We start from the raw sequence: 13,595 nt of genomic DNA on the forward strand, positions 1-13,595 counted from the left end.
TAAAAGTTACAGAATGGATTTGGTATGGTACCTACCTGGACTGTTCTTCCAAAGCGCACACACGCACACACACACACACACACACACACACACACACACAGAGCTTCCCACAGAAAATGTCATCAGCAACAGCCACGTCCACCAGTGAGGCCCTCAAGTGCCTTTCCACTGGTCTCAGGACTCCTCTCAAGGCATAACATTCCCTAGAAAAAACCTCAGGAAAAAATCTTCCCCGACTTCTACTGACAGGTTATTTCTCCATGACTCTTTCACATGACAGGGCCACTTGTAAAAGGTTTTCTCACCTCTCCTTATTTTTAAGAGGAACTTTGGATCATAAAACTGCCATGCTCAGCTCAGGGGTGAATCCATCCAACATGGGTGGTGGGCAGTGGTTGAGGCTAATGGGCCATGCTCCAAAGCAGAATTTTTCCCAGTTACTGGCAATCTTACAGTCACTGTTGCTTTAGTAGTGTTCCTAATGATAATTTGTACGTCTTCTGATCCATTAATCTTCTAGACAGCAACAACTCTGCACAGTTAAAAAGATGCACCTTCTTTCCCTCTTCTGAAGCAGCAGAACCACAAACTTGATGTTTGCTAAGTCTGTCTTTCACATTTGTCCTAAGGGATGTTTGTACTTTTGCTGTAACAAGCATCTTTTCCAAGTCTTTTGTGTTCCTGTGGCAACAAGATGCTGCTGGTTTTAGCAAAAATAAGTGGTACAGCTGGAGTCAGCCATGAGGACTGCAACCCTTGATGTCCTCTTTAAGGCTGAAAATTCCCACTTCCATCTCACAGCTCTGGAAACTGTTTCTTCTCCTGGCACATTTTCCTGTCATGTAAAGCCAAGAATGATTCCCACTTGGAGCAGAATCAAACACAACCCTGGAAATCTGCTTAGATGCTACAAAACCAGGCCATTCTGTATGGCCCCTGCTTTTGGTTGCTGGAAAAGTCTCCATCAGCAGTATTACAGAAGCTTGGTTTGTTTTCTTGCAAAGTGCAACTCTTTGGCTGCATTCCCAAATGGGCACTTGTATTTTTGCCATCTATCACCTGTAGTGGTAATTAGTGATTCCTTCTCAGAAGTTTCAGCCACAGCAGGACAGCAGGTGAACAGAGAGTGCAACATCCACTTTATACAGCGACTTCCTCACATTGGTTTCCAAAGCAGCAAAATATTACAAAATCCAGGAGTGTGACATTAAATTGGTCCTTGTTCTGCTTGTACCACGGTGCTTTCTTGCCTCTTGGAAATCCATTGCCACCTGCCAATTCTGAATTTCACATTAGAACACTAAACAGTAATTTGTCCACTTTTCTGTATTTCTTCTGACTACAAATGTGAACTGTGAGATCTGTCTTACGTGCAAGTTACTTCAACTCCAAGGTGATGAAAAAGTGCACAAGAAGAAATAGATATTGTTACGTCCCATAATCCAGGTTATTGTAATTCCAACAGCCTTCAGAGCAATGTCCTCAAAATAATCTACAATTTGTAAGAATCTAATAATTCCATTTCTCTTCTGAGAGGGAACACAGTTCAGGTGGGCAAGAACTTGGGTGAAAGTCCAATTAAGTTTTTGTCATGCAAATGCTGTGTACGGACTTTAATTTTTTAATAAAACCATGAGAAGTGGTGACATTTCTCTGATGAACTGGCTTCAGCTCAAAGGACTCTCACTATAATGCAAATTTATCCTTTCACCACCATTTTTATATTTAGTGTAAACACCTCCCAGCTCTTTCCCCAACAATTTCTCAGCCATTCTTTGCTGCTCCCCTCTGGAAGATGTAGCACTGAAAAATGAGCAATTTCAATAAAACTCAGAAAAGCATTGCCATGCTGTGTCTCAAAGCCAGGGAGCACCAATCTCCAAATCTACTGTGAACTCCAAATTTGGCTGTCAGCAGGGGTAGCTACGACCCAAAAGCCCCTAATGCAATACAGGTGGTATTTGCAGTTAACCTGGCCATGCTCATGTTCAGTAGCACATGCAAGCAGGTTTTATCACGTCGGTCTGAATTCTGAACTCCAGCTAGAACGGAACATTTCTTTCCCAGGGGCTTTGCTATGAGCTATTTTTCTTTTTCAAATTATTTGGATGGGAGTTAAGTCTCTCTGGGGGCTGCTAAGAAGTATCAGCATTTCTAAAGCTGGCCAGGTAAGGTCAAAAGCTTGAAACCACAGTGTTAAAACTGAGTTAAGCAATAAATAGCAAGAAACCTCTGGAGGATGAAGAGGGAAGAGAAGCAATCTCAGCTCTCTCTATTGCCCTGTGGGAGAAGCCTGCAAACAAGCAATGCTTCCTTCCAGTTCAGGCTAAACACACTAAATAGGAAGAGGGATCCACTTAAGAAATTAAATCCTACACAAAGATTCTGTAAGCAGCACCCTCTTCACTTTCCAGCTGGATGACAGAGTAAATCTTTTGGATTCCACCAGAAGTACAGACAGAGCAAACAATTAAACAATCCCATGTAGGGACAATGACAGCAATTATTTCACTGACATTTGCACTCTAAGGAAAAACCTCATTCTCTCCTTCAGAGCTTTACATAGTAATTTCTGGCTGAATAGCACAGGTCAAGTGGGGAGCTCATGGTGCATGGCTTCCATATGGAGCCAATTTTTCAGCGATGTGCATTAGCCAAGCTCTCTTTGGCCTGCAGCAATGCCAGGAGAAAGTACCGGAGTGCTACCGGTCTTCCACAATTTTCTAGTAATTCCTTTTGTCCTCTACCTTTACTGACTAAATTCTCTGACTCATAATATGCTGCCAGAGTTCCATCTTTAAAAAAAACCTGAAACAAAAACCCAACCCTAAACTTGTTTTTTTGAAATATTTCACAGCCAGGCAAGAATCTTGTCTTGTTTCACAACAGGGATTTCTAACCAAAAGCTAAGATTGCAACTGCTCTTTCAGCATCTCACAGCAAAGTCAGTAAAACCACATCTTTGTATTTTCTAGATCAATAACTCAACCAGGATTACCTGCACTCTGCTCTTTTTCACATAGCTTTTAATATTTAAAAAAAAATTCCAGAGCAATGGTGAATTATTCATCCTCAACCATCTAGATATCCCGTTCCAGTTCCAAAAGTATGATATTTACACTTAATTTTCTACATTTTGAAATAGAGGACTGCTTCTTTCATTCATTCTGTTAAGTCCTGGGCCAGATCAGACAAACCTCTGCTGTGTCCCTCTACCAAATGTTTCTGCCACATCCAGGACACCCACTGCACTCAGGACAGCACAGGTAATTCCTGATGTAGTAACTCGGTGAATAGGCATGATAATTTATAGTTTCTATCCAAGTCAGCCCCCAAATGTTCCCCCTGTAACTGTGCCAGTTTAAGGTATTAGCTTTCCTAATATGCATTTTTATGTATATTAGTGCACATTAAATAGTCAAAATACCAGACCTGTCATTCAACTGCCTATATCTCAACACACTTTTGTTTTTTTGAATGCATGTCCCACCAAAAATGTATTTCTTTAGCTAGCCATTAGCTGGACTCCATGAACTAGATGTGCACCATTCTTTAGCAGATACTGCACCCCTGAATATTATTTCAATACTATTAAACACCATCCAAGTTTGCCTTGTTCTAAGCAATTCGAGAGGTTCAAGAATGTCACAACCCCAAGTAAAATTCTCTCTCATACCTCTGTGGTACAGATTAGCGAGGCTGGCTGCTGCCTTCTGCAGTGGCAGCTGAGGTGCCTTTCTCCTGTGCTGCACCATCCACAGTGGTCTGTGCCTCAGATTTCCAAGCATGTATCTCACGTGCAGTAAATACATATGACAAATCTACCAATGGGCAGCTCCCGGTATTGAGATCTGCTCTGCACACATCCCAGGGCCTCCACCAGCTCCTGCAGCACTCCCTTTATCCTTGTCATATCAACAAGCATCCTTTGCATGTTAAATCCATTCCATGGAAATGATGGGAAAACATCTTTTTCTTTGACCATGCGCAGCAGTGTTGACTCACTCTGATTAGCTTGGAAATGCTGCTAAACCATCACATTCAACTCCAGCACATTGGTGTAAGTCTCTTTCAAGAGATCCCGATGGGAGTCGGCAGAGGAACACTTGGAAAATGAGCTGCCTTATCCAAGCTCTCGTTAGTTCATTCCTCATCCAAACAGGTAATTCCCAAGCGGGTGCCAGGCCACCCATTCTCTTCTATACAACATCTCTTTCAAGGTTTTAAGGCTCTGCTGCAGGTCATTTCTGCTCCACAAATTCTAAATTAGCCACGACTTCCAAACCTTTCTTTCTGGTTTGGGGTAACCACGATGTCAAGCTGTTAATTGCTTTTGCAGGATGGAGCAGGTAAATGTTTTGCACAACAGCTTTCAAAATCCACTCAGCACTTTGTATTTTCTCAGCCAAAAGAAATTTTTATTTCCAACAGGATTTTATGACTCTTCTGAATAATTTCCAAATTCTCCCAGGAAGCCATTCCACATTGTTTAAATTCCTCCTGGCTCGGTTTTAGAATCACGACAGCTCTGGTTTCTGTAGACTTGGACCACCAAGCACAATCCTGCTCTACTGGAGAGCACCTCTCACCACAGCACTGGGGGGGTTAAGCCACAGCCGAGTTGAAGGATTTTAAGCACTTCCCACTGAGAAATACTTCCCATGGAGTCGACTCTGGTACCATTTCTTTATTTGCTCTACACAACTCCCACTACTTTTCAACCACAGTGCATGAGGAAATACTGAATCTCCATACTTGCCACAAGCTCCCACATGGAAAACCTCCAAGGCTCCCTCCTCCCAGCTACCCAAAAACCTTCTGCCTCTGCTGTGATACCACCCTGAAGAGCCAAAGTGAAAGTGTCAAATTCAGCAGTTCCAGCACACACTGTTCTGCTGTCACAGTGCTACAGAGTTGATTCTTCACCAATATAAAATCAATGCAATAACAGGATTTTTTTTTTGAATATGTAGAATAGAACAGACACTATGAAAAAAAAAACTATTTTTATTCAGTTGAAAAGAAGTCATTTACTCAATCACATTAACTATGCTAAAAATGACTTTTTTCTGACTACACCAGCAGTTAAATATTTTCAGCACCAATTCATGACACATTAGTGACATTTATCACAACAGGTCTATTTCTTAATGTAAAGGACATACTAACTTCAGTAGCTGCTACTGGGAAAGGAGTAAGCAGAAGGCTGCCCGTTCTTTCCAAATATTTATGAGTGAGAGTAGCAACTTCTAGAAATAAATAACTGCCAAATTATCTCCCAAATCTTTAAATCGATCTTTTAAAAATAGAGTTAAAATAGATATCTTAATATGAGCTATCATAGATTTTATTTTTATGTGCTGAATACTCCAAAATGTGAGTAGCTGAGCAAGCATCCAGTACATAACTTTTAAAATAGTTCTTCCCTCCCCACAATATCAACCCCAATTTTTTATCCATGTCATGCTGGTTAGATCCCTATCTCTAGTTGACTTCCCAGTAAACACCACGCTGTTTGATATCGCTAGGATAGGCTACCATCCTATGAGTGAAAGAAGTCAGTGACTTGGTGAAACACCACCAACTCACACAAACAGAAAATTCATCCAGTCATTGGCTTGTTAACTCTGAACATCAAACAAATCCTAAGCTTTAGTTTTTCAAAGCCTTTGTGGTCTTCCTCTTGCTGGGCCAGTTCAGAAGGTCATCACTGAAGGCAGAACCGATGAAGGCAAAGAAACAAAAAAGCAGCAGATAGTACTGTCTCTGTCCTTTTAAACAAATCAAGTTCGCACAAAACAAAAGGAGACAAGGTTAAAATGAAGTTTATTAGTTTTTTTGGTTTTTTAAGCTTTTTTTATATAAAACTGTTTGTGAAACAGCTATTTTTATTCCCATGGCAGAGTGACCCCTGAAAGATGCACTAACCCCTTTCTTAAGGCCTTAACAAGAAAAAATTGATTTTTTTTGTTGTTTTTGTTCGTAAAACCCAAGTGTTTTAAATTTCCATAATTTACAAAAAAAAAAAAAGAAAAAAAGAAAAAAATGAAAAAAATGAAAAAAAAGAAAAAAAGGGAAAAAAAGAAAAAACCTGACCCCAAATAACCATACCGTGTAGGCTTTTACACTGACATTGCCTCTTCCTTCCTTAGGAAAAGCAAAAACATAAAATTTAAAAAGGGCCAAGCGGATTTACCCCAATCAGTTTAAAGATACATTGACTCCACCAACATTCAGACTTCCTTTCATTCCCCACTCTGGCAGGTAAACCATGTCTTCCTCTCACCTGCCTCCCAAACTGAAGGCAGCTTCTTGGAATCTGGGGGTCACATTGTGGCCACACAGGACAGACACTGCCTTCCCCTGCGTGGTACAGGTGTTCTCACACCAATGAGGTGTATGGGACCTAGCAAGCAGCAGCCACCTCTTCATGAGTCTCAGGACCCAAGAGTCTGCAGATGTTGTTCAAGCGTACATTGTTAATAGTGTTTCTCAAAAATGGAAACCTCCCTACCCCTCAGACACAACTGCTGACACCAAATTACCTGCAACCATCCAAGCCTTCCTCTCACACCCTACAAACAATTTATCAGTATTTTATTTGCCTTTCAAAACTGAATTTCATTAGATATTGTGAGAAAGAAAGCAAGAGGAACAGAGACAAGTCCTGTTTGGACTACTCCCAGTTTTCCTATTCTTTCCCACAAAATGTTAAGCTCCACATACCTTGCTTTAACTTCGGATTTAATATTTACTTTAGCTATAGGTTTCTTTTTTAATTTATATGGGGTTTTAAAAATTTTAATCAAAAGCATCAAAAGGGATATAGCGCACCTTTCATTTAAAACAAAGTCTTTCAAGACTAAAAAATAGATCTTTATATATATATATATTTATCCCTCCCTCTTTAATTCCCCCCACCTGTTTCCTTTTTCCCCCTCCCCTCCCCACTGTCACTATGGAGATTGTGTCCATGGAAACAGCTGGTTCAGACTCCTTGGTCAGATTCTGTGATGTCATCAGTCTTGAGTGTGATGTAAGAATTTATGAAGGAAGTGCTGGCATTGGCAGGCACGTCGAGAGGGGGCATGGCTGCACAGTGGGAGAGATTCCATTCAGTCACGAATGTCCACCGCTTTTTATCTCAACAGCCTAACCTGAAAAACAAAGTCAAAATAATATTGAAATGGCTCCTTTCCCTCCATTTGCAAACAGGCCCCTCAGGCTTTGGAAAAACCCACTCTGCAGCCTACCACAGCAGCAACACCAAGAGCTTTTTAGTTTTGTGGACCAAGAGCAGATATACACAATGGCAAATAGTTTATAGAAGTTAATCCATGTGATAAAAAGTCTTAGTTTAACAACCAGCAAAAAAAAATTAAAGAAGCCCAGTTCTGAAGGAGGTCTGGGATGGCAGGATGATCTGTGCCACCATGGCCCGGCACTCTCACAGAACGTCTACCTTCAGCAGCCAGGCAGGAGCTCACTCACCGCATGTCCACTCCTCACATCAACCATGAGAATGGGAAACAGAGGAGCCAAGCATGTCCCAAGGCAGCGACAGCTCCTGGGATGCCATGAGGGACCACACCCAAATGTTTCCCTATAGGTCATGCTGCTACCATCCAATGGTGGTTTCCAGTGAATATGTAGCAGACAGTGAAACTAGTATCAAAATTACAGAAGTCCAGAAGCCAAACCTGGAACATGGCCAGATTTCACTAGTTAAAGGTGAAGCCGTGTGTGGTTTAACTAATTGAAGGGCAGGTGATATTTCTTTCTGCTGCTTTTTTAATCTGATTTTCATATTATGGAGACAGTTTGTGGAAGGACTAAACTTGTGATATCTTTCCAAGACAAATGTGGAAATATCCAAGTGCTTGGCACATGTTCTCCCTGTCCAGAAATTCTCTAAGGTGACAAAATGAACTTCAGGAGTTTGCTAAGTTGCTGGAGGCTCACTTCAAAAGAGAAACTACAAAATTGAAATTTAATTCCTCTAAGTTATGGTTCTCATTCTTAATCTACACAAAGAGAAAGCAAAGCTCGAAATAATGTAATCCTTTCTTCCCTTACCCCACAACACAAGTGAGCCCAGAAATTTATTTATTTATCTAGTAAGGTTACTTATTTACTTGGATATAACTTAGGTAATTCCCTTCCTACCACCTAATGAGTTTGGGAAAAGGAAAAAAACTTGCACCATAAGTGATGCAGATGGAAAGCAGTTAATGGAATTAGAGGTGTGCCTGGGAGCAAGTAACACCCATGTTCGTTCATAGCTGGCAATTAAACTCCAGGAACCCTGACTAAGTGTGATGCAGAAGTCAGTGCTGCTCTGATCATCAGCACACCAATTAGATTACATCCCAGCAAGCCTAACTCTTGGCTGCAAATATCCCCCATCCAGGGGTGCCAGGCAGAGAGCGAGTAAAGAGTCAGGCAAGTACATACAAAAACCAGACGGGCAATGTTGCAGAGCACCAGCTGAAGAGGAAAAGGGGAGGTTCCTAGAAAGTTCAGGCAGCTGCCCTTTGTGGTTTCATTACTGCGCAACTGTGAGCCCTCGCTGAAGGAGTGTCAAGGCCGTGTTGCTGTCTCTGGCTCCTGTACAACTGCAGCTTGCCCATGCCTGGAACTGGTCCAGAGCATTAGGCACCAGCTCAGGGAAGAAACAGGCTCAACACAGAGAGAGAGAGAGAGAGAGAGAGAGAGAGAGAGAGAGAGAGAGAGAGAGAGAGAGAGAGAGTCCTGACTCGTTCCTGGACAAGATCCAGAGCACCAGACTCACTCTCACAGTCACTCTCCAGATCTGGACTTGATCCAAATGTTCTAGAGGCAACTGGCTCAGGGAGAGAGAAGCAACAAAGACAGAATACACTGACTTGCCTGGATATTATCCAATATGCAGGATTTTTCTTAACTTGCTAGGCCTGGGAGTGAACCAGGACTAAAACAGCCCAATAATCTTGCAATTGAGTATCCATTTTATCTTACACTAAGGCCAGCAGAAGGGCAGTTCCAGTACTACCTGGACTGCTACAGCATTCCCCTAAAGTTCTTTAATTACCACAGTAATACAATATTTTTATTTTTATTTTTTGTTATAATTAGATCTTTTAGATTTGCATGGCTTTTATTTTGGAATGCAAGATCAGGTTAGAATTAGAGAACCTAATTTTTAAGACATTCTGAACATTGGAAGGGAATAGCTAAATAGGGCCTTCTGGTAAGAACTACTTGAGGCAAAAATGGATTTGGAAAAAAATGATGCCTTAGAGAGGTATCTAGGGCATACAGTGAATACACTGCAGAGATTCCACAGCCTGCAAGGTCTTAAGTCAAGACTTTCCTATGATATATAAAAAAAGAGCTATCACTGGAAAATAATGCAGGGAAGAAAGCTGTGAAAAGGTCTCCGGGACACAGTAATGTTCACCAGTACATTACAGAAATGGCCCAAAAATCACCAGACTTCTCTAGTGTTAAACAGTCAGAAGAGGCACCTTGGCTGTGGGACTCTGGTCCTGCTTTAATTTTACGAATTACATTGCTTGTTACACTTAAAGGAAAAGAGAAAAGCTTAAAGGAATCCCAGTGACCTTTACCATGGAAGGAGAAAGCTACTCAAACACTGAATACTGTTAAATACTGTTTACATGGTAACTGTTAAAACAACACTCCAACACTATTAAAAATGAAAAGTCACAGAGCACAGCTGAGCTAGACCAAGTCAGCAGTCAGTTTACAGAAAGTGTTTATATGGGACACTACCTGTCTTTTGCAACTGCACCAAAACCCCACAATCTTCCAATTAATCTCTCATCCTTCACACAAAGCACCATTAGAAGTACTTCACAATTACTTAACTTGAAAAACAGGAAAGATTTTAATTTAGGGAGGTGCCTGGGAAGCAAGGGAACGGCAATGAGGGAAGGGGATTACCATCAGCAGTTCCAAGAACTGACACAAAAGAGCAACTTCCCCTGCATGACTGCAAGAAAGAGACAGAGAAGCAAATAGCTTGAGTAAGAAACGCAACTGAGTAGTGAAATGAAGGCAAGAGACCTTCTTGGGCTGCAGTTTCATGGAAAGGGTGCCAACAAGTATTAATTTGAAACCAAGCACTTACTTAATTTTAATCCATCCTGCTGCCTTTCAACTGCAATGCATCTGCAATTGAATAAAAAATCCCAACCTCATCCCATTTCCTCCCACCTCAGTGCTACTTGCTCCTTGTGCAACTGTATTTTCCCAGCCACACAGTGAACCAGATTAGGAAAATGACCCAGCTCTGATGCTAACATGGCAAAAAGCTGTTTCAGACAAACTGAATTCCCCATCAAGCTCACACCTGGCTGTATGAACAGTGGGCCTAGACAAAGGAGGAGGCAGGAAGGAAGTGCAGTGTGGAACTCGGGGCACATTACAAAGTTATGGAATTGTGATCACTTCTGGATACAGTTCTACCTTCTATGCCCCATGTCTGCTTGCAAAACAGAGAAAAAATCTGGGCTAAAAGAAACACAGTGGGCTCCTGCTAACACTAATTTACTTATTCTTGGATCTATCTACATTTCCAGAAAATAGGAATCCTAGATTACAACAATCCTGAACTCATCAATATTATTTATTCCTTACATACAGAATTTAAGATACTTTAATGACTTCATTTATACAGAAGCTTACTATTAACTACTCTGAGACTCACAGAAAAAACCCTTCAGATCCTTATGGATGTGATACAAAAGGACATTTCTGCCACTGGTTTAGCTGTAATCAGTAATCAGGCAGTTATAACAGCTAACAAGCTTTGCCTTTCACTGTTTAACAGAAGAAAGTGCTGCAGAAATACAAAAACTGAACAGGATGGTAGCAGAGAAAAAAAATATTACAAATGTTTTGAATATACACAAAAGCACATTGATTTCTCACAGAAATGGGGAAGGCACTGGATGTAAGGCAGCAGGTGGAACTGGAAGCTCTCTCCCACTCACCTGTGCTTGCTTTTATATCCATTCCCAGGAGTACACTTCCCCCCTCACCCCCGCTCCGACTGCTCTGTGCTGAGGCTGCCCTTCACCATCTTGTTCTGCAAGGAGGGAAGAGAGCAAGGAAGGAGGGGCTGACAAACCAGCAAGCCAAACAGAGGAGGAAAACGAAAATAAGGGATAAACGGAAGACAGGGGTAGGGAAAGGGAACATACAGAAAGTGAGAGAGAGAGAGAAAGAGAAGTCAGTATTGGAGCCAGAAATAGACTTTTCAGACAGAGTTTTTCCCGAGACAAAGGCACGTAATTCCACAGAAGTAGAGTCTGAGATAGAAAAGACTGGTTAATTTTAAGAAACACAGAATTTAACACAAAAAGGTAGAACGAGCTTAGAAGCATCACTTTAAAATTGCCCAAACAGATGGTTTAAGACAATCTAAGATGGCTGAGCCACCAAAAGGTGAGATACCCCATCCCCTTTATGGCCTCTCCATGGCTCAGCATCCTCATCAGGTCTGTTGCAACCTCACTTGCTGTGATGCAGACAGAGAATCTGTGAGAGGAACGCTTCAAAAGATTATAGTTTTCAGACAACATTTTCCTTGTGATAAAAGCTGATATTTTGCATAAGTAGCATATTCAGGACATGGATGGTTGAAGCATCAATCCTGACAGAAGGAAACGGAAAAGCTCACTGGGGAGCACACAGAAAGGCAGGACCAGTCCCTTTGGACTTAGCTTGCTTATGCCCCAAGTGTCAAGCACAGTTAATGAGGCAAGAAACACCTTTGCTCTCCAGGAGCCTCTTACTGTGATGAAGTGTATTTACTGGTGTGAGGCACAGACTGCCAAAGGGTAAGAGGCCCTGTACCGGAGGACTTAATGCTGGAGATTTATAAAGTTAGGTCTTCCACCCATTAGCTACAGAATGGCAGAGTGAGCTATGAGACAGTTACTAATTTGCTAATAGTGCTAAGCTGGTGTTACCTAAAAGCATCACTTTCAACAGACTAATTGAAAGTCTTTCTTCCTCTCAACTGCTCATACTCATATCATGCAAAAAATTGATGCAATTTGTTCTCCAGTCATTCTAGAGCAATGGTTTTCAGCCTTCCTGTTCCTGCATTGTCACTGTCTGGAATTCTCCTTTCCAGCCACTACAATGAAGGAGCAGAGTGAGTTTATATTCTGCCCTGCAGAAGGACTGGGAAAAAACCAGTAAAGATTAGTGAAACGTGGTGAGGGCAGAGAAAGAAAGCAAAGAAAACTCTACTTGGCTTCAAACAAATTATTTGCGTCTTTACTAAGCAAAAGTCAACAAACTTCAGTGTCAAAGAAGGGCTGCTGGTGTTGAACTTCTGTTTTTGATACAATGAAGAAAGTGATCTGCAGTAAGATCTGAATAGAATTCAAAATTTTATTGCCTCATGAAATACCATTATGAACTTAAGTGGTAGTTGTCCCTCTCCCATCCTGCAAGATTGCTTTAGAAATCCATGTGCCCTCTCAGATTTTTTTGGGGAGAGCTGGATTCTATGCCTGAATCTAAACCAGTTCTTTTCCTTTCATGGTTTGATCACCATCACTGCCAAGTGCTCACATACAGCAGCAGTGACCCAAGCCATCTATGTAACACTATTTTTCTGGAATACTTCAGGCAACAGGCAGTAAAATAAAACAGCCTTCAAATACACAACCCTCTGTCATGGTTTTACCCCAGCTGGTAACTAAGTACCAAGAAGAAAATAACTATCCCATCCAAAACCAAGACACACTCCAATTATCTTTAGTCAAGTATCCAAAGTTGAGCAGAGGTTGGCACTTTGGCAGTTACGTTACGCAGTATGGGGGGGCTCGTCCTTCCCATTTTTGTTTGGCAAGATCTGCAGATTCTTGTAGCATTAAGGCATTAATTTAAGCTTGCTGTACATCGTCAACATTATTCCACAGTTGTGCAGAATAATTTATTTTCTTTTATATAATGAAAAGTAGGCCAATTCTGGATAAGAGCCTGAATGTGCACTGAATCTTCCAGCGTATTTTAAATACGTGTATATAAATACATCATTTTGTGGTAGAACATCCAGAAAGGAACACGCGGCTAATTCCTGTATGTTTACAAAAAACAGATTAAGAATAATCTGTGAAAACAAAAGACCACCAGATGTCAGTCTAATTCTAGGCAGGGATCTGCAGACAAGAACTAGATGGGGACTAATCCCTGCTAGAAAGCAAAACAATTCTTTCCTATTATCAATTCCTTTTCAGCACAAGCCATCCAAACTCTTGCACAATTCCTGTTGTATTCAACTGGCAACAAGAACAGTTGTTTTTCTGGATACTTTCTGACCATTTAAAACTGGAAGACTGGTATCCACAACCTCCCAGGGATGTAGCCTCCCTTAAGGGCTGGGAGGGGTGTTCCCAGCACCGTATCCCATTACTTAGGGCTATAAGAGAGTATGTATCGTCTACCTTGTCTCCTCTTTCCATACAGACAGCTCTTTGCACCACTGTGTTTGTAGGCTCTGGGGACAATTATTAAGGATGCCCAGACCCTGGGCAGAAGCAGCATGGGAGTCTTCTGACAAACCAAAGATTTAC

At 41.4% G+C, this 13,595-nt stretch overlaps 1 protein-coding gene across 6 annotated transcripts in view; it reads right to left on the reverse strand.

Moving 5' to 3' along the window:
- Window positions 1-5,025: 5,025 nt before the first annotated feature.
- LOC131592981 (transcription factor 20-like) overlaps window positions 5,026-13,595 on the reverse strand; it is a 130,466-nt gene continuing 121,896 nt past the window's right edge. For 4 of the 6 annotated variants that reach the window (XM_058865043.1, XM_058865047.1, XM_058865042.1 and 1 more), the window contains 2 exons: window positions 10,998-11,125; window positions 5,026-7,157 (listed from right to left, as the gene is read on the reverse strand). In XM_058865043.1, the coding sequence (XP_058721026.1) occupies window positions 11,042-11,125 (84 nt within the window). In that variant the 3' untranslated portion in view covers window positions 5,026-7,157; window positions 10,998-11,041. The remainder of the gene's footprint in view (window positions 7,158-10,997; window positions 11,126-13,595) is intronic. The other 2 variants (XM_058865045.1, XM_058865046.1) reach the window with 2 other exon arrangements.

This window comes from Poecile atricapillus, chromosome Z (genome assembly GCF_030490865.1).
Source record: "Poecile atricapillus isolate bPoeAtr1 chromosome Z, bPoeAtr1.hap1, whole genome shotgun sequence".
NCBI classification, from domain to species: domain Eukaryota; kingdom Metazoa; phylum Chordata; class Aves; order Passeriformes; family Paridae; genus Poecile; species Poecile atricapillus.